This window comes from Planococcus citri, chromosome 1, assembly GCF_950023065.1.
Source record: "Planococcus citri chromosome 1, ihPlaCitr1.1, whole genome shotgun sequence".
NCBI lineage: Eukaryota > Metazoa > Arthropoda > Insecta > Hemiptera > Pseudococcidae > Planococcus > Planococcus citri.
In genome coordinates, this window is record NC_088677.1 from 6,674,711 (window position 1) to 6,694,500 (window position 19,790).

The 19,790-nt window shown below is 35.1% G+C and overlaps 2 protein-coding genes and 1 long non-coding RNA gene across 3 annotated transcripts; all 3 read right to left on the reverse strand.

Annotated features, from left to right (window-relative positions):
• Positions 1-5,344: 5,344 nt before the first annotated feature.
• Positions 5,345-6,661, reverse strand: LOC135843286 (uncharacterized protein in vnfD 5'region-like). Its single transcript, XM_065361118.1, has one exon. It carries the CDS (start codon positions 6,659-6,661, stop codon positions 5,345-5,347), a length of 1,317 nt encoding a protein of 438 aa, XP_065217190.1.
• Positions 6,662-8,080: 1,419 nt separating this feature from the next.
• On the reverse strand, positions 8,081-10,452 carry LOC135846129 (uncharacterized). The gene is made up of 2 exons (XM_065365112.1): positions 10,182-10,452; positions 8,081-9,768 (listed from the first exon to the last, which is right to left on the reverse strand). The coding sequence occupies exons 1-2, from the start codon at positions 10,223-10,225 to the stop codon at positions 8,442-8,444; spliced, it is 1,371 nt and encodes a 456-aa protein (XP_065221184.1). The 5' UTR covers positions 10,226-10,452; the 3' UTR covers positions 8,081-8,441.
• Positions 10,453-17,915: 7,463 nt separating this feature from the next.
• On the reverse strand, positions 17,916-19,773 carry LOC135846175 (uncharacterized). The gene is made up of 3 exons (XR_010558916.1): positions 19,517-19,773; positions 18,824-18,952; positions 17,916-18,712 (listed from the first exon to the last, which is right to left on the reverse strand). It is a non-coding gene; the product is annotated as an uncharacterized LOC135846175 (long non-coding RNA).
• Positions 19,774-19,790: the final 17 nt, after the last annotated feature.

The following is a 19,790-nucleotide window of genomic DNA, read 5'->3' on the forward strand; positions in this document are numbered from 1 at the left end:
TTGGTATATACCCTATTTTCGACATGCCAAATCGATTGGAGACGGTTTCAACCCGTTTTGAGCAGTTCTGGAGCCTCCAGCAGGTTTTTGAAACTCGAAATTCCCACAAAATTCCATCAAATTGGAGTTGTAAAGCTAAAATTTATACTAAAAACTAATTTCAATACTCTACGAAGTACTGCAGGTGAATTTCAAGTCGTTTTGGATCCTCCAGCAACTGTTTGAAAATTCCTGAAGCCTCCAGCAGATTTTTGAAACTTTAAATTTTCACAAAATTTCATCAAATAGAGATGGAAAGCTGAAATTTACTCTACACTCCAATTTTAACACCCTCTGAAAACGACTTCTGGTGGATTTCAAGTCATTTTACAGCCTCCAACGACTTTTTTTAACATTACTGGAGCCTCCAGTAGATTTTTTAAACTTGAAATTTCCTCAAAATTTTATCAAACCAAGATGGAGAGTCGAAATTCATTCTGCAAACTAATTTCAATACGCTACGAAGTTGACTGCTGGTGAATTTCCAGTCATTTTAGAGCCTCCAACGACTGCTTTGAAAATTACTGGAGCCTCCTGTAGATTTTTTAAACTTGAAATTTCCCCAAAATTTTATCAAACCAAGATGGAGAGTCGAAATTCCATTCTGCAAACTAATTTCAATGCGCTACGAAGTTGACTGCTGGTGAATTTCAAGTCGTTTTGGAGCCTCCAGCAACTTTTTGAAAGGTTGTATGACGTTTTTTTGGAAAATTGAAATTTCAAAACCATTTGAAACCATCATGTAATCTGCGAAGTAAATTTCAGCTTGCCAACTCCATTTGATAATTTAATGTTGGGGAAATTTCAAGTTCCAAAAATCTACTGGAGGTTCCAGTAATTTTCAAAAAAGTCGCTGGATGCCCTAAAATTACTTGAACCCACCTGAAGTCGTCTTCAGAGGGTGTTAAAATTGGAGTGTAGAGTAAATTTCAGCTTTACATCTCCATTTGATGAAATTTTGTGAAAATTTAAAGTTTCAAAAATCTGCTGGAGGCTCCAGTAATTTTCAAAAAAAGTCGCTGGAGGCCCTAAAATTACTTGAACCCACCTGAAGTCGTCTTGAGAGGGTGTTAAAATTGGAGTGTAGAGTAAATTTCAGCTTTCCATATGCATTATTTGATGAGATTTTGTGAAAATTCAAAGTTTCAAAAATCTGCTGGAGGCTCCAGAACTGCTCAAAACGGCTTGAAACCGTTTCCAATCGATTTGGCATGTCGAAAATAGGGTATATCCCAAATTTCAGCTTTCTTGGTCAATTTGGTAAAATTTTGATTTTTTCCCTCATTTTTAGCCTAAATTCGATTTTCAAAAATTCACCAAAATCGAAAAACGCACTTTAGACCTTGAAATTTTTACAGGTGATAAATTTTTGCATGATCTTTCGATCTACCTTTGTAAAGTTTGAAAAAGTTCGTGCAAGTCCTATGTTAAAACGCAAAATCTGCGATTTCGGCTGACCTGTCAATCAAAATGGCCGCCATTTTGTAAGTAAGGCCAACTTTTTTTTGGCAAGTTTGCTTTAAAATGTTCCTCAGGATGTCCCCTTTAAGAAAAAAGTTGTCCCGGAGGATCGGCGGGGCGGGGGGGGTGCAATTACTCCTATTGTCATATGCCGGACTATTAATATTGACACAGTAATTCGTGTTTTCCATGTAGAAAGAATTACTCTCACAATGCGTGATATTTACTTAGAAATAATAGTAAAAATTACTTTTATAACTGAGTAATTTTTACTTGGGCAGAATAGTGAAACTTTACTATCCGTGAATAGTAAAAATTACCGTTACAATCGCAACAGATAATACCACCTGGTGCAGTACTTTTTATTCAATCATACAATTTTATTTTTTACCAGAACAGAATAGTAAAAATTTACCATCCGTAAATAGTAAAAATTACATTGAATTTTGTGGGAAAAAATACTATACAGAAAAGTAATTTTTACTTTCATCACGAATTGAACCACACGTTGAGTGATTTTTACTATGAGATTAGTAAATTTTACTATGAGGTTTGTAAATTCTACCTAATTTTGGGTAAAATATATTTTTTGGCGGACATTTATTATTTTTTAACAGGTAATTTATGTTAAAATTTTTTTCCGTGTAGGTACGAGTAGAAAAAATTGGAAATTCATATGTAGCTTTACAGGGTGCCCCTTATTTTTGGCAAGTCATTTTACCCGACTTTTCCTGTTTTTCCAGACCATTTTTTCCCATTTTCTGTGCTTACCACGTACCTACTTTAATTGGAGAATGAAATTGCTCGGGGAAGACAGGCGACAGGAGGGGGTCGTGTGATTGGAATTGGAAAGCTCAAAAATTCAAGGTGTACATATAAAAATAGATAGGTACTTACTTACAGAACCAAGATCAGGCTTAACTTTTCTCGGACAAATATCTCATGGCAGGGAGACTGCAGGAGTGTTAAACTGAATGAAATATTTCAACTTGTAAAATGACAGACAGAACACGAAGCTTACGCTGAGGTACTGTATCAAAAAGTTTCCACGTAGGCACTTATTTTCATTTTTGAGTTCATAATTTACTGCTACAAACTGGCGTTTTAAGAAAATTGAAACGTGATGCGATAGAAATCGAATAAATAAATAATTAATAAGTACATATGTAGATAGCTAAACCAATCAAGTCTTTGATATGAAAAAGATTACGAGCTGAAATTGGGACTGTTATCCTACTATTTTCAACCATTCGAATCGATGAGAAATGGTAAATTGTATCCACTCTAAGCATCTCATCTCGACTTGCAATCCACTGGCCAGATTTCTCATAAAGCAATTTCCACAAAATTCCAGAGACCGGAAGCAAGCTAAAAGCCGTAAAAAGCCATATCACAAAAACTTTTGGAAGCTAAAAGAAAGCTAACAAGGGAACCTCTTGAAGTGTCCGTCTCCGAATTGAACGGAACTGCGATTTTCGGAAAGAGCATGTTCTAAAACCCCCGAATCCAAATTTTCAGCTGCCCAAGTTCATTTTTCGATTTTTGGCGAAATTTTAAAAATCCGAAATTGACTATTTTGGTGATTTATGCTTTTTTTAAAAAAGTACCTACTTGATCAGTAAAAATGTTTAAAATAAGTCCTAAAACTGATATTAACCGCCCAAATTCAAATTTCGCCATTTCCAGCCATTCTGGAGCTTCCAGCGCTATTCTTCAATTTCTCCAGAATTTTCAATTTGCTCCAGAAGGCGTGAATATGAAGTTGGGCAGCTAAAAATTGAGCTGTGTGTTATACTCGACCTGTTTAACGAATTTATCCACATTTGAGCCGATTCTGGAGCGGACACCTCAAGAGCGGTTTTTTGACCAACTTTTTTTCAAAATAAAAATATCCAAAAACCAAAAATTCCTCTTTGTGAGAAAATTTTCGAAATTTGCGCAAATCGCTGTATTTCGTCATTAATTAACCACACGAGAGCAAATTTCGCCATTTCCAGCCTTTCTTGGGCCTCCCTTCAAGTCGCTAGCATTTTCGCTTTTCACCATTAAAAACGCTATCTGGAGTTCTTTTCACATGGCGCAAATGACAGCGGATAGCGAAACCGCTACCAACAGTTTTTATCACAGAGCATTTTTGTGGGCGAAAAGCAAAACCGCTGGCGTTTTTGAGAGCGAAAAGCGAAAACGCTATTTCAGGTATTAATTTACTTCAGCATTTCGCTTTTTCGCTGGCATTTTTGTGATGCATGTTACCATTTGGAATAGTTTAGCTACGAAAACATCTTTTAACGTTTTGCTGTTGAATTTTTCGCGAAAAGGAACTTGAATTAAATAATTAATTCTAAAACGGATTTCAATTTAGAAGGTTGAAAAACATTTATTTTGATGCTTCTTCAACAAAGTTGAAAAATTTCATTTTTTCCCCATCTCCCTCCCTGAAGATTGAGTATTTAGTTTGGGATAAAAATAAAATTACAGTTTTCTGATTCAAAAAATCCAAGGAATTAGCTGATAATGCGAATTTCAAAGCTCTATCCTTTTTTTTGTGAGGTTTGTGTGTGCCTTTAATTTTCAAGTGAAACTGTTGCCCATTTATTACACTTTTTTGGGACTAAAATTTGAAGATTGTTTTTTACTCAAAAACCCCTGAAAATTTGACTGCTATGTACCCCAAATCGCTTGTCTTTTCCTCTTAGTGTGGATATATGTGCTTAGGTATGCAATTAAGTATATATTATCTTTTTTTTAGTGTGAAGCACTTTCAGTTTTAGAAACCCATGAAAAGCAGCATGTTTTTCTTTTTGCTGGAAATGTTTCACAAATGACCAATTTCTTTTTTAAAAAAATATTTCACTGTCATAAACATATCACATACTGTTCAAACACATCTCAAAAAATTAGAAAAATTATTGGCTACAGATACATATGTTTGGGTGGATAAATTTTTCGAAACTGATAAAAAAAAATTACCTCCCTGAACGAGGATCGATTGCCATATGCTTAATTTAATATCAATTTCTAAACCTGCACCAGTAGTGTACTCCTGTAAATGAAGTTGACAAACATCCCTTACATCAATACCAGATACGTGGGGTAGGAGGAGATCAGCAAGAACCAAACTAAACATCCCAGAGAAAGTAGAGAAGAAAACTGGTTCCATCACTCACTCACTCTTCAGTTGAAGTGTAAGGGGGAGATAATGACTTTTCTGTGCAACTACAACATACTACCTAGGCGCCTACCCTACACATTCATATTTCTGGTAATTGTGGTTGTAGTTTTGTCACAAAAGGAATCTTTTTCTTTTGTTTGGTTACTTGTTCCAGCTACACATTACCCCCTACAGTGAATAGTATACCTTGTAGAGCGGATTCGCTATTCGCCAGCGAAAACGCTATAGCGAAGTGGTCCTAAAAAGTTGCTAGCAAAAACGCCCTCATATTTTGTCACTAGGGTCAAATTTTCAGCATTATGGAGCATGCTGAGCCCCTTGCCCCTTTCTCGTTATGGTTCAAGTCGAAGATTTGTTTTCAATTTTCAGTTATGTCAAATGTAATCTCATCGCATTCTTTTAAAATTCACCTAATTGGGTGTTTTGCTTTGACGAAATTTACAAAAAAAATAATGAAAAAATTTCAGAAAAAGAACATTTAATTCTAAACATAGGTTTAAGGGTTAGGGGAGCATACAGGAGGTTGAGGTGGCATTTGTGTAAGCTCTATGCCAGAAATAGGTATATGTTTTCCGGTGCACTCTTAGAAGTGACTGGGTGTCCAATGGTTCTCCATAATCAAGCACACCAGAAGCAGACAGAAACAATGGTTAATTTTTACACAGCAAATCACTAGGGATTTTCACAAGCTGCTGCAAGATGTAACAATGTGTTCAAACCGGTTTCGATTTCCCAATTCGGGTAATTTAGTACTGCCACGTCTCCTGAGTGGTGGTAGGTATAAGAAACGAGTTTCAAGTACCCCGTTTGTAGCATCATTTCTGGGAGTGGAATTTCCTCCATTCTCGGATTGTATTTATTTCTAGGATTCAAATCGGAACTGTGACGCAATCTGTAATTTTTGAATTCATCGAAGGAATAAGAAGAAAGTGAATTCATTTTTTTCGTAATGTAATCGGCGTTGCTGGTAGTCTTATTCACCCAGTACAAATCGAACTTGAAATTCTTCAACGCATTCAACACCGAGATAGGATTGTAAACGATATACTTCTCATTTAGTGTATCCTTTGCAGAGAAACTGTATCCGCCATACCAGTATTTCAATTGATTCGTAATATCATCCGGTGTAGTTTTCAGATGAGCCGCGAAGTCAGATATTTCCGATTTAAACGTGGTCTCTATTTCATCTTTCGTGAAGCCAACACACGTTGCGAATTCAGAATCCCACGATATATCCACGAAATTATTTGCGGTTGCACCCCATGGCGATGTATTGATAGAAAACGGATGTACACCAGTCACCAATGCCAATTCGACCATGCGGTCACTATGAGCGGATTTGATTTGCGTGTAGAAGGCTTCCAAACCTGTCTGGAAACAATCTGTGAAATTTTCGTCCGAATTTGATCTAACTTTTCTGATTATACTATCGTATTCGTCAATCAAGATGACAACAGGGAGGCTGAATTTTCTATATAGAAGATGAATCAGGTGACTTAATGAAAAGCTGCTCTCAGTGTACCACTTGGGGACATCTATTTCATAAGTTATTGTAGCTATATTCCTCAGCTTTAATTCAATTTGGTTACTAATACCACCCACCATTTCATGTTTAGATAAATTTTTGCTATAGTGGATGGGAATGGAATCGAAGTTTATGTGGATAACTGGATATTGGATCCACGAGCCATCTTTTGCACGTGTGTTACCGTATTGATGCACGTATGTCCCATTGAAATAGTGCTTTTCACCTTTGAAAAAACTGGCTATCATTTGCAAAAACGTACTCGTACCAAATCCAGGTGGTCTGCGCAGGAAACGAAGACCAGATTGCAATTGATGCAGGAATTTGGTTTTATCAACATAAATCTTCTTCCCTTCTTGAATATCCCACCAAGTATCATAATCAGAAGGAAGCTCTGTTCTTTCTACGTTATTTGGTGCCACAGACAATCCAGACGATGAGGAATGGTCAGCGTTACTTGACATAATGCAGTCCGTGTTTCTAGGAGAAAACAATACAAATAAGTGAAATAAGTAAGTAACTATAGATAATATGCAACGAATAGGTATAATAAAGGAAGTGTAGGTAAATTAATGAGGTACCTAGGTACAAAATCAATCAACAGCACACTACATGAGAAGTGAGAACTAAATGGAGAGCAGGGATTCAGAAAACTAGGGTGGTATGAGTACAGAAATTGGAAATTCATATTATGTATGGTACTAAGCTTTACAGGGTGTCCGTTATTTTTGGCAAGTCATTTTACCCGACTTTTCCAGTTTTTCTACACCATTTTTTCCATTTTCAGACAGGCGAAAGGAGGAGGGGGGGGGTCGTGTGATTGGAAAGCTCAGAAACAAAGGGTAACGTACGTAACTGTATAAAAATTCACGGTGTACTTACATATAAAAATAGATACCTGAATATTAAATAAACGCATACACCATTTTTCACATTTATTCAATATAATTCGCGAAAATATCAGGATTACGTTTTTAAACTATGAGTACAACATATGAAATCTGATGAATAACGTAAACTAGCATCTCAGCATGGTTTGATAACCATGGAGGAAAGAAACGACGTAATTACGAGGTAATTATGCGGAAGCGACTGCTTCACAACTTTTTATTTTTTTAAATGTCAAATACTCCTTTACATCGATAGGTACTTATGTACTTACAGAACCAAGATCAGGAATCAGGATTGTTAAAAATAAAGTAAAATTTGCATCAACATTGTAATTGTTTATTTACTTCGTAATTACATACAAGTAATTCGTCGTATTATCGAGATACCATGTATGTGTAAAGTCAGCACAAAACCTCTGATGACTATTTTTCTATTCGAATATCCGCAAATTCATTCGATTATTACTACTGTTTTACATTTTCCGTTCGCATTATGGCAATTTTTGTCCGTTTTTATTTCGTGTACATATTTTTTTATAACTATAGAATTACTATATTTCTATAAGATGTGTAGTTTATCTATATAATAAGATATGCATTTAGATCTAAGTTTTATTTAGTGTTAGTTCTAATGTTTATTTGCTTAAGGTCCAGTTTATTATTTTGTGTGCATCTTATTTTAAAAACCAATGTGTAAAAATTTATGATGTGTTATTCCGGTAATAAACTTGCCCCACCCCAGCAGCAGGTTGGGGACTGGGGAACCCAGAAAAAAAAAGAAAAAAAAAGGGTTAACTAACCACGGAATCGTATTTGGGACATTTATTATAACATTTTACAAGTGATCCAGTCGATATCTGTCTGGTCACTGGTGCCAAAAAATGGCCTTATCAATACGCCTCTTTTACAATTCATCAGAAATTTACAATTTTTCCAACTCATTAGGTACCTACTCAAACTTTCAGCATTGGGAAGCATGCTGACCTTCTTGCCTCTTTCTCAGGATGGTCCAAGTCGAAGATTTGTTTTCAATCATCAGTTATGTCAGATGTAATCTTATCACATTCTCTTAAAATTCACCTAATTGGGTGTTTTGCTTTGTCAACGGAATTGACAAAAAAAGAAAAATAAATTTCATAAAGAGAACATTTAATTTTAAACATAAGTAGATTTAATGGTTAGGGGAGCATACAGGAGGTTGAGGTGGTATTTGTGTAAGCTCTATGCCAAAAATGGGAATATGTTTTCCGGTGCACATTTAGAAGTGACTGGGTGTCCAAGGGTTCTCCATAATCAAACACGCCAGAAGCAGACAGAAATAATATATATGTAGTTCATTTTACACATCACATCACTAGGGATTTTCACAAGCTGATGCAAGATGTAACGACCTGTTCAAACCGGTTTCGATTTCCCAATTCGGGTAATTTAGCACAGCCACGTCTCTTGAGTGGTGGTAGGTATAAGAAACGAGTTTTAAATACCCCATTTGTAGCATCATTTCTGGGAGGGGAATTCCATCCTGCGTTATCGGATTGTATCTATTTCCAGGATTCAAATCGGAACTATGGCGCAATCTGTAATTTTTGAATTCATCGAAGGAATAAAAAGAAAGTGAATTCATTTCTTTCGCAATGACATCGGCGTTGGCAGTCTTATTCACCCAGTACAAATCGAACTTGAAATTCTTCAACGCATTCAACACCGAGATAGGATTGTGAACGATATACTTCTCATTTAGTGTATCCTTTGCAGAGAAACTGTATCCGCCATACCAGTATTTCAATTGATTCGTAATATTATCCGGTGTAGTTTTCAGATGAGCCGCGAAGTCGGATATTTCCGATTTAAACGTGGTCTCTATTTCATCTTTTGTGAAGCCAATACACGTTGCGAATTCAGAATCCCACGATATATCCACGAAATTATTTGCACCCAATCCCGATGTATTGATATCAAACGGATGCACACCAGTCACCAATGCCAATTTGACCTTGTACATACTGTGAGCGGCTTTGATTTGCGTGTAGAACGGTTCCAAACCTTTCTGGAAACAATCTGTGAAATTTCCGTCCAAATTTGATCCAACTTTTTCGATTATACTATCGTACTCGTCGATCAAGATGACAACAGGGAGGCTGCAGTTTCTATATAGAAGATTAATCAGGTGACTTAATGAAAATCTGCTCTCGGTGTACCACTTGGGGATATCTATTTCATAAGTTATCGTAGCTATATTCCTCAGCATTAATTCTATTCGGTTTTTTATATCACCCACCATTTCATATTGGGTTAAATTTTTACTATACTGGACGGGAATGGAATCGAAGTTTATGTGGATAACTGGATATCGGATCCACGAACCATTTTTTGAACGCGTGTTACCGTATTGATGAACACTTGTCCCATTGAAGTAGTGCTGTTCACCTTTGAAAAAACTGGCTATCATTTGCAAAAACGTACTCGTACCAAACCCAGGTGGTCTGCGTAGGAAACGAAGACCAGATTGCAATTGATGCAGGAATTTGGTTTTATCAACATAAATCTTCTTCCCTTCTTGAATATTCCACCAAGTATCGTAATCAGAAGGAAGCTCTGTTCTTCCTACGTTATTTGGTGCCATAGACATTCCAGGCGACGGGGAATGGTTAGTATTACTTGACACTATGCAATCAGTGGTTCTACAAGAAATCAACACTATGTAAGTAACAAGATATGCATCAAGGAGGAAGTGTGAAATAATGAGGTACAAAATCAATCAACAGCACGCTACATGTGAGCTAAATGTAGAGGAGGGATTCAGAAAACTGGATAAGTATACAAGTAGAGAAATTGGGAATTCACGTACAGGGTGCCACTTATTTTTGGCAAATCATTTTACCTAACCTTTCCAGGTTTTCAAGATCAATTTTCCAGATCATTTTTTCCAAATTTCTGTGCTTACCACGTACCTACTTTAAATTAGAGAATGAAATTTCTCGGGGATGGCAGGAGACCGGAGGGGGGGGGGTCATGTGATTGGAAAGCTCAGAAACAAACGTACGTAATTGCATAAAAATTCAAGTAGTACCTACATATAAAAATAGATACTTACAGAACCAAGATCAGGATTAACATCTTCACGGACAAATATCTCATGGCGGGGAGACTGGAGAGTAAAACTGAATGAAATATTTCAACTTGTAAAATGACAGAAAGAGAACACGAAGCTTATGCTGAGGTACTGTATCAAAAAGTTTCCACGTAGGTCGGCTCTTATTTTCATTTCTGAGTTCATAATTTACTGCTACAAACTGGCGTTTAAAAAAACTTAAAACGTGATATGATTGAAATCGAATAAATAAATAATTAAGAAGCAGATAGCTAAACCAATCAAGTCTTTGATATGAAAAAGATTACGAGCTGAAATTGGGACTGTTATCCTACTATTTTCAACTGTTCGAATCGATGGGAAATGGTAAATTTGAACCCAACACCTTGTGATGTTGAGACCAAACTCAACTCCTCTGCTCTGCTGCAGAAGTAATGAGAAGAAGAAGCTTGGGGAATATGGCTTCAACAGAGGTTGAGTCCAACGGCCTACTCACACTAGAGGAAGCCAATGAGGACATATCGCACCTCTGGAGTAGTAAGGTGACATCTCAAAAAAATTGATTTTGATGTTTTTGCATTTTTGGGACTTGTAGGGTAAGATTGCCTAAATCGTACCTCTTCTTGGTTATTAGGACCTGGAGAGCCCAATTTTCACTCTTTTTGACTGATTTTTTTTTTAAAATTGTAGCTTGAAACCTTGTCTATCAAATGACGTATCAATAGAGTAATTTATTCTTCAATGAGAAGAGATATTTCAGTTTCCGCAAAGGTCTTCAAGTGGTACGATTTGGGAAACTAGTCTCCTAAATCGTACCACCAGTTCCTCAAGTTGTACTACCCAGTCATTTTAGTCATATTTTGAAGGAAGTACATGAAATGAGGTAAAAAAATTCAAGAAAAAGCATAAGGTTTTCATTTGTATTCATTATAACGCATATTTTGATTTGTAAAATGAAAAAAATTGTACATGTTTGTCTTAAAGCTTTTTATTCAATTTTCTTTTAGTTTTTACCTGGTACGATTTAGGGAACTCATTGCATATAATGCAAATGTAATGGTACGATTTAGGAAACCACAAAGTGGTACAACTTGGGCAACTTTGGCATTTTTTGAATAACTGGCAGCACTGTCATAAAATATACTTGTAACTGACATCTGTGCGCGATGAAACAATTATAAATATGTGTTTCAAGAAGTGATCTATTGAAAAAAATTCCACTAGATTAATCCTATCAGGGCTCCAACACCTTACATACATCGAAAAAAAAAATAGATCCCAACCACACATTTTCTTTAAATTGTGATAAGTTACGCAAACATTAGTGAATCTGCCTGATTTTTTTTGTATAGTAGGTGGAAACACTGACACATTTCAGTTAATATAAATACCCCAAAAAAATTATAGGAGTGCTACTTCCATGAAAAGTAGTAGGTGGTACGATTTAGGGAGCGGTACGATTTAGGCAACCTTACCCTAGACCCCCCTCAACCAAAAATAACACTTTGAGTTGGGTACATTATTTAGATCATGTAAAAAACCCAAATGGCCTAACTCAAAATCCCAACAACATTGCAAGTTGTTTGGAGTTATAAGGTGACATCTCAAAAAACTCCACCTTTTTTGAGCAAATTTTGTACATACAAAGTGTTAACAAACAGTTTTGATTGTTTTGAATGTTTGTCAGTTAGAAATAGTCACAAGGAGTGCATTTTTTATTGGTTTGTACCAAATGGAAAAAATTTTTTAATTTGATCACTTTTCAGAAAAATGAATTTGCACATGTAATGAAATTTTAGTTTTTTGAGAAAAACTCTAAAACTAAGCACTCTAGAAAAAAACTAGCGACATTGTGTCGATTGGAAATTTAATTCTCTACAACTTTGTTCACACAAATTTTTTTTGGACGCTTCCTTTCGCCTCCACATCAACTTTAATGAAAGGTTCTAACTCAAAATGTTTTCCAAACATTGAAATATTTCCTCTTTAAGATTTTATTTTTCAAAGTTCTCTTTTTGCTGAATGAAGGTAGGATACCAGATCTTTAAAATGAGGTGCTATTCATTCCTCACAATTAATTATAAGTTGATAAAAATAATGAATCGAGTTTTTAAAAAAAAGAAAATCACTCTCCTGTAAAATTTCACTTTTTTGAGATGTCACCTTATTACTCCCAAGGTGCGATTTAAATCGAGCTGCCTTCTTCTAAAGTTGCAGGCTGATAAGTCAGTAAGTCACTAAGTGATCTGTCCGATTCTCCGATTTGCTCATCATGCACGAGCGTAACATCGCACCAGCACATAGTTTGTTGTCGTCATCTTCATCCGAAGCTATGTTCGCTAAATCTGGCCAGAAGAGTGGTTTGAAATTTGTCACTAAGACATCCGGGAATTTGTCTGGGAATGCTTCCTGGAATTAATTACCAGAGAAACGACCAAGTGTGTAAATACTGTTCCAGGGAAGGGCACTGGCTCAAAAAGTGCTCACAGTGGATCAATGATGGAAAACCACCCTTTCCTGCTCACTATCCAAATTAATTACAAATGATGTGTGAAATATATACAGATGTGCTTTAGAGGTGTGAGTAGCTGTCAGCCTAAAGTTCTATAAAAGCTCAGGCATTCTTGTTTACATAGTTATTAATTTTTGTAACTACTTAATGATGATTCCTTTATGTGTGTTCAATCTTTTAGTCGTGTAAATGGCATCATTGGAAAAATTTCACTTTATCCAAATTACGAATGATGAGTAAAATTTATTATGAACTGGTTGAGTACCATCTGTTATCATGGTGTATTTCGAAAATTACAGTAGGTACAAGTACATGAATGAGATAGATACACAAATCAATACAAAAATAAGATTATAAGTAAAACCCGATAAACCATATTATTTCACGCGATTTTTTTTTTCAATTTTCAGGAAGTTTGGGGCTAGTGAGGACTGTTGAGGCGTTGAATATCACTCCCGGTTTTGGTGTTACCTATGTTTTTTTTTTTAAATAAAGGTTTTGGTTTCAGTTTTGGTTTTTAAAAATTCCAATCTCTGGTACTTACAGGTTTTGGTTGAAAGTTTTGATTTCCAAGGAATTGGTTTCTGTTTTGGTTTTTCAGTTTTTTAAATGAAATTCTCAATTAATTATTAATTCAGTTTTATAGTGTTGGTGACGTTACCTTAAAACCTAGGTGCATGATTTCGGTGACCTGAATGTTTTGTATGAGACACGCTGTACTTAATGGAATGAGAACTTCTTGATTTTCAAGTTTCGGAACATACATATCGTAATATTTTTTGATGTACAAAGGATCATTACTGGTTGCAAATTTATGTTCAAGTGTCCTGGTGAATGCGAATCGATATTTACCATCCAAAGTGTTGGTTATTTCCCAACTTTGTAATAAAATATGAATAAATTTCAAGTCGTCTTCGTCTAAATAATAGAATCCCATTTCTTCAAACAGGAATTCAAAAAATTCATTGGTAGTCTCACCAAAATCTTTAACATCCGCCATTTTGGGCATTAAGGTGTGCGAAACATAATTGAAGACGCTCTGACATCGTGAAACTGAAGCGCAGAAAATCACATACATATAAGTGATATTGTGATGATATTTTTCGGAATTGAGTTTATAATGCTCCAAAAGGTTAGTTTTTATTCGATTAGATTTTGGCGCACTTTCCATTAGGTAAGTATACCATTGCGCACATAGTTTTTGGTATTCACATAGTTTTTGGTATTCTTCCTCTTTAGTGAACTTTTCATCACAAACTGCTTGGTGTTTGATCAAATCGAGATGGAACACTGGAAAGTCTGTATAAGTTGCGCTTGGTACCATGTTTTTAATATTTTCAACGTTGTAATACTTCTGCAAAATATTTTTCGCGCGTTGAGCTGCGCAGGTGAATTTACGGACCGTCGCGGATATAAGTTTAAGTCAGTTATAATATTTTGAATGGTAACAGAAGTAAATTGATACAATATATCCACTCTTATGTGGGTAAGGTACTAGGCAGAGGTACATATGTTAATATGTATGTTGAACAACGTACACTACATAATATGTAATTATGTACTGCTCTCCCATGGGTGCTAACCGCATTGTGATATATCGATATGAAATTTTTCTAAATAGATATCTACATCACTAATTTTACATTTATTTGTTAAATCCTGAAGTTGAATAGCATTAGCATTTGAGGGGTCTAGGTGCACAACTGACATGATCCAAAAATCATCGGGAAATGCGAAAACTATTCACGCCCTATCAAATAAGCTGAAAATTGGTACCAGTCTTCCCTTATAGTGGTTCTAGAATGATTGCCAGAATTTTTTTTCTTGTTTTGTTCCGTTATATTAAAGTTATATCATTTTGTTTTGTAATGTTTCATGTCATTTCGTTCCAGCCAATTTGATTGATTTATTGATTTGAGGATTACGCCTTCTCTCTTCCTTCTCTATTCTCAATAAAATCAAATAAAATCCCAGAAGTTTTCGATTTTTATTAAACAAGTGCAGAAGAGAAAAACTCTAAATGGATGAAATTTGACGAAATTTGGCCAAAATTTACAAAAAAAAAAAATTGCCATGAAGCCGAAATATATATGACCAGAATTCTCAAATCATGCTTCAATTAACATTGGGTGGACTACTTGGCAATACCTAAGAAGATACCTGAGGACACCCTCAAAGATCATCCATTGGTCCAGACTCCAGAATTTTGTGATATCAACTTCGATGACATCAAAATCAAAATAACCTTTATTAACGGACTTTACATAAAATAATACAGATTAACTTAAAATAAATGTTTACAATTTACTCAGCTCCGCTATACCCGAAATTGGGCGAAGGACTCTTGCAAACGTGCCCACTCGTTCCTCACTAAAGTTAGTCTGCCAAACTGTTTATGCCCCAAAAACCTACTGAAATCATCTTCCCATCTAGCCCTCTGCCTACCTGCTCTTCTTATTTTGTGTCCCAAGTACCAAAAGGTTACTTTATGGGTCCACCTCCCATCCCTCATTCTCCCAACGTGACCTGCCCAGTTCCATTTTTTTCTCCTAATCAAATGAAGCATATTGAGATTGTGTTTTAATTTTATTTTGATAGTTCTTATCTTAATTTTATCTCGAATTTTTACGTTCAACATTGATCTTTCAATTGCATTTTGAGTTACCTCAATTCTTTTTGACAATTTCTTTGTGAGAGCCCAAGTCTGGGATCCATATGTTAGGGTTGGGGCGACACAAGAGTTGAAAATTTGGCTTTTATGATAATTTGAAAATGGACCTTTGAATATGTGTTTAAGAGACCAGTACTTTTTCCATGTTAATGTGATTCTTCTGTTTATTTCTTTTTCTGTACTGTTTTTCAGAGCTATTATTTGACCCAAGTATACTGCTTCTGTTACCTTTTCTATTTTTTCATTTCCTATTTTTATGTTGGTTACAGTGTCTCTAGTCAGAATTTTCGTTTTAGTCATGTTAATATTAAGCCCTGCTTCTTTTCCTACTTCATTTAGGTCACTGATCATCTGTTTCAACTCTTCTATGTCCTCAGATACCAGGGTTACATCGTCTGCGAATCTTAGATTTGTAATTCTTTCCCCTCCTATTAATATTCCTTTGTTTTTCCACTTCTCCTCAAGTTTCCTGAAAATATTTTCCAGGGCACTGATGAAGAATACTGGTGAGAGTGGGTCTCCTTGTTTTACCCCTTTTTTGACAGCAAAATATCTCCCTGTTTTATCTGTGATAATTCTTGTTCTTAGACCTGAGTACATTTCCGCTATTATTTTTGTTAGAATTTTTGAAAGGCCCATCTGAAGCAGTGTGTTTACTAGATAATCGTGCTTAAGGGAGTCAAAAGCTTTGGCAAAGTCTATGAAGGCCAGATGTATGTTGAAATTATATTTGTTGCTTTTTTGTATAAGTAGGTTTATTGTATGAAGATGGTCTGTTGTTGAGTAATTTTTCCTGAAGCCTGCTTGTTCTATTGTTTGTTGTAGGTTTAATTGTGTATGTACTCTAGTTTCTATAAGTTTTGAAAAAATTTTTGATAAAGATATGCTTAAAGTTATTGGTCTATAGTTGTTGATATCACATTTTTCCCCCTTTTTATGTATCAGAATAATATCAGATTTTTTAAAATCTTCTGGTATGACTTGTGTTGCTAGAATATCGTTGAAATATCTTGTTAGTCTTTTAGCTAAAAGTCTCCCCCCAAATTTTATCTGTTCGTTTGAAATGAGATCGTGACCGGTTGCTTTATTATTTTTCAACTTTTGAATTACTTGCTCAATTTCCTCAATTAAGAATTCTGGCTCTTCTTCATCTTCAATAGTTATGTTTATTGGTAGGATGTTATCGTCTTTTTCATCATATAGATCCGAGTAAAACTCTGTTGCTAACTGGTTTATTGCTTCCCTATTATAACATTTGTTACCCTTCTTATCTGTTAAGTATGTAATCCATGGCTTTCCTGGAAACAGTTTTTTCTCAATTGTTTTTGTGCTCTTTGTACTGTTCAAAATTTTGTTGATAATATTAGCTTTTTTCCCAAAGTTGAATTCTTTAAGTTTTTTCTTCACCAGTTTGTTTAGCAAATTTAGCTCAATTTTTTCAGTTTTTGTCTTGTTTTTAACTCGTTTCATTCTTTCTCTTTGATTTATTAATGTTTTTAGTTCTGCTGGTAGGGTGTTTGATTTTTGTCTGGTTTCATTAGAGGTGATTCTTTTCGTAGCTTGCTTTATAATTTCAGTAATTCTATTTGTGTGGTTGTTTTCGAGCACTCTGGACAGTTCTAGTTGGTAGGCCTTTGAATTATGTCTGTTGAATATTGTACCTTTACCAAGAGCAGGAAGATGTCTTCATACAATGTTTTGCCAATGATACATTCTTAATGGTCTTTGCCAACACAGTACAAGGCTTACTACAGAGGGTCCAGCAAACCACACAGATCTCACAAGAACGGTTAGATATGGCACATGAGGGTTACAACTGAAGTGTTGGAAAGACACGATGTTTGGTGGTAGATAAAAGAAGCAATTTGCAGGAGGAGGTTGACCAGTTATCAGTTGACTGACGAGTACTTGGTTATTGACAACAAAGATGAAGACATGGGATTCCTATTGTCCATTCACCTCAACTCCATACCTACTACCTGACAACATCAGTTCTACATTGTGACAAAAATGAGCACCATGATCCAAGGCCATACCTACCTACCAATCTTCAATTCAAAATCATTGAACAACTTCATAACCTATCTCACCCTGGCCCAAATGCAACATTACGCCTAGTTCAACAGAGATACATTTGGCTAGGAATAAGCAGGCTTGTTAACCGGTTTTTAACCATTAACCATAACCGCAAATGAATCTGTAAATTAACCAAAAAAAATAAACCGTAACCAAAAGCCCTTCTTTTTTTGAAATATCACTACTTAACCATAATCATAACCGTAACCGTTTTCTGAGATCAAAATAAACCGTAACCATAACCTTAATCAAAAAATGTTTAGAAAAAAACTGGTTACAAAATTTTAAAATTTATTTCTTTTTATCTGAGTTTTTTTTCAATGTGATTTATAGTGTTTTGAAATTTTAATCAAAAAAATTATCAAAAGATAAAATAATTACCAGTTTTCCAATTTTTTAAACTTCAAAATTTCAAACACTGAAAGAATTTTTGGAAATTTTCAAATTTTTAACTGTATTTTAACCATTAACCGAAATTATGAGCTCAACTGGAAAAATTACCACCAAAAACCGTAACCTTAACCTTAACCATTAACTGAAAAAAATGGTCATCAGTAACCGTAACCTGAACCTTAACTGTAACTTTAGAAAATGAATAACCTTAACCGTAACCTTTAACCAAAATTTTGAATTTCTTGTTTAATTTTTAACTGTAAACCTAACCAGAAATATTTTGTTTTCGGTTAACAAGCCTGGAAATAAGAAAACAAATTCGTAACTGGGCTCAAAGTTGTGACCTTTGCCAAAAAGCCAAAATCACAAAACACACTCTATCTAGCTACCAGGCATTTCCACCATCTGAAAAATTTGAACGAGTTCACATTGATATTGTTGGTCCATTTTCCAAAAAGCTATGGCCAAAAATACCTGCTTATAATGATTGACAGATATTCTAGATGGATGGATGTTGTGCCCATTCCAAACATCAAAGCAGATTGTAGGCCTTATTTTCAGTGGCTAAGTACGCGATAGGTTGCAATAAACTTATAAACCAACAACGGACGCTCTCCCATGTTACGACTTACAACCACATCGGTCAACTAGGGCCTTGGTAGGCATACCATTACCGAGACTAGTAGTAAAGGATTGTTAGGTAGATAATAAGTAACTAATGTAATGTATATTTGTTTGTATTCGTACTCACAGACTCGAGTATAAGTATTCTTTGTTCAATCAAACGTTTGGCTAATGTATCCTCAAGTTTTTCATTAGCGATACCCTTGAATGCTTCATTGAGTAATTCTAAGTCACTTTTGGGAAGGTATGTTGATGGATCTGAAGCAGATATAAGGCTCCTATTGATCTATCTGCACGTTTTCACTCCTGAGTTGCTCATTCTTTTTTTCAACTTAATTTCAAGATCTTTGCATATTATAGTTTACTCACCATATTTTTCTTGAATTTTAATAAGATCTTTTGCGAGTTCACCGCAGCAATAATTAATGAATCCTACTTGGAGGAAAAGCACTATTGTGAAGGAAGGATTCATCTGAATTACCTAGTGTAAAATTCCATCTACATACAGAAATTCCAATAAATTACTCAAATAGAACAAAGTATAAAAATATTAGTAGGCAGACAAACTGTCAGCCGGTATAATTTTTGATAGCATTTAGGCAATCTAGAATGATTAGTTCAGTTGAAGCCGTTAAAGGAGACCCTTGGGGATGACAATACTGAATTTTGGCAGCATTTTTTCCACTCTCAGTAATCCTATTTCAAAATTGGTCACAAATTCTATGACTGCTTTTAAACCCATCAACTCCAATTGAGATAGAATTTGGCTCCCTGAAAGAGCATGTCAATCACCTCAGAATCAAACTTTGAACAGCTCGAGTTGATTTTTGACAAATTTTCAAAAAGAATGGAAATAAAACCCAAACGGAGGTATATAAATCTACTTTAGGAACCCCTCCCCCATCCAATTAGATGCCATAAAAGTCCCCAAAATGTGAAAAAAAATCGAGAGATCTATTGGGTTTTGGGTAAAAGAAACTTTAAAGTCTCCCCAGAGCCACATTATCGACGGTTATTGCAAAATTCCAAGTTCATAAAATATCCAATGAGGGCTAAACTTACAGAACAAAGATCAGGATCAACAACAAACCCCGCAAGAAGTAAGAGATTAGTTTAGAAAAAGTCAGATTTCAAAAAGAAAACTTGCACAACATCAAATTTATACCAAGATATACTCAATACCACATACTTAATCATAAAAAAGGCTTCTCAAATTATGTTCATTCCCTTGTAATCTACTGCTATCAGCGCCATACAACCAATGATTACATTTTATTCGAATTAAATCTTTAAAATGAAAAATCTCATAACCCTAAAGTTGAAATTCGTTAATTAA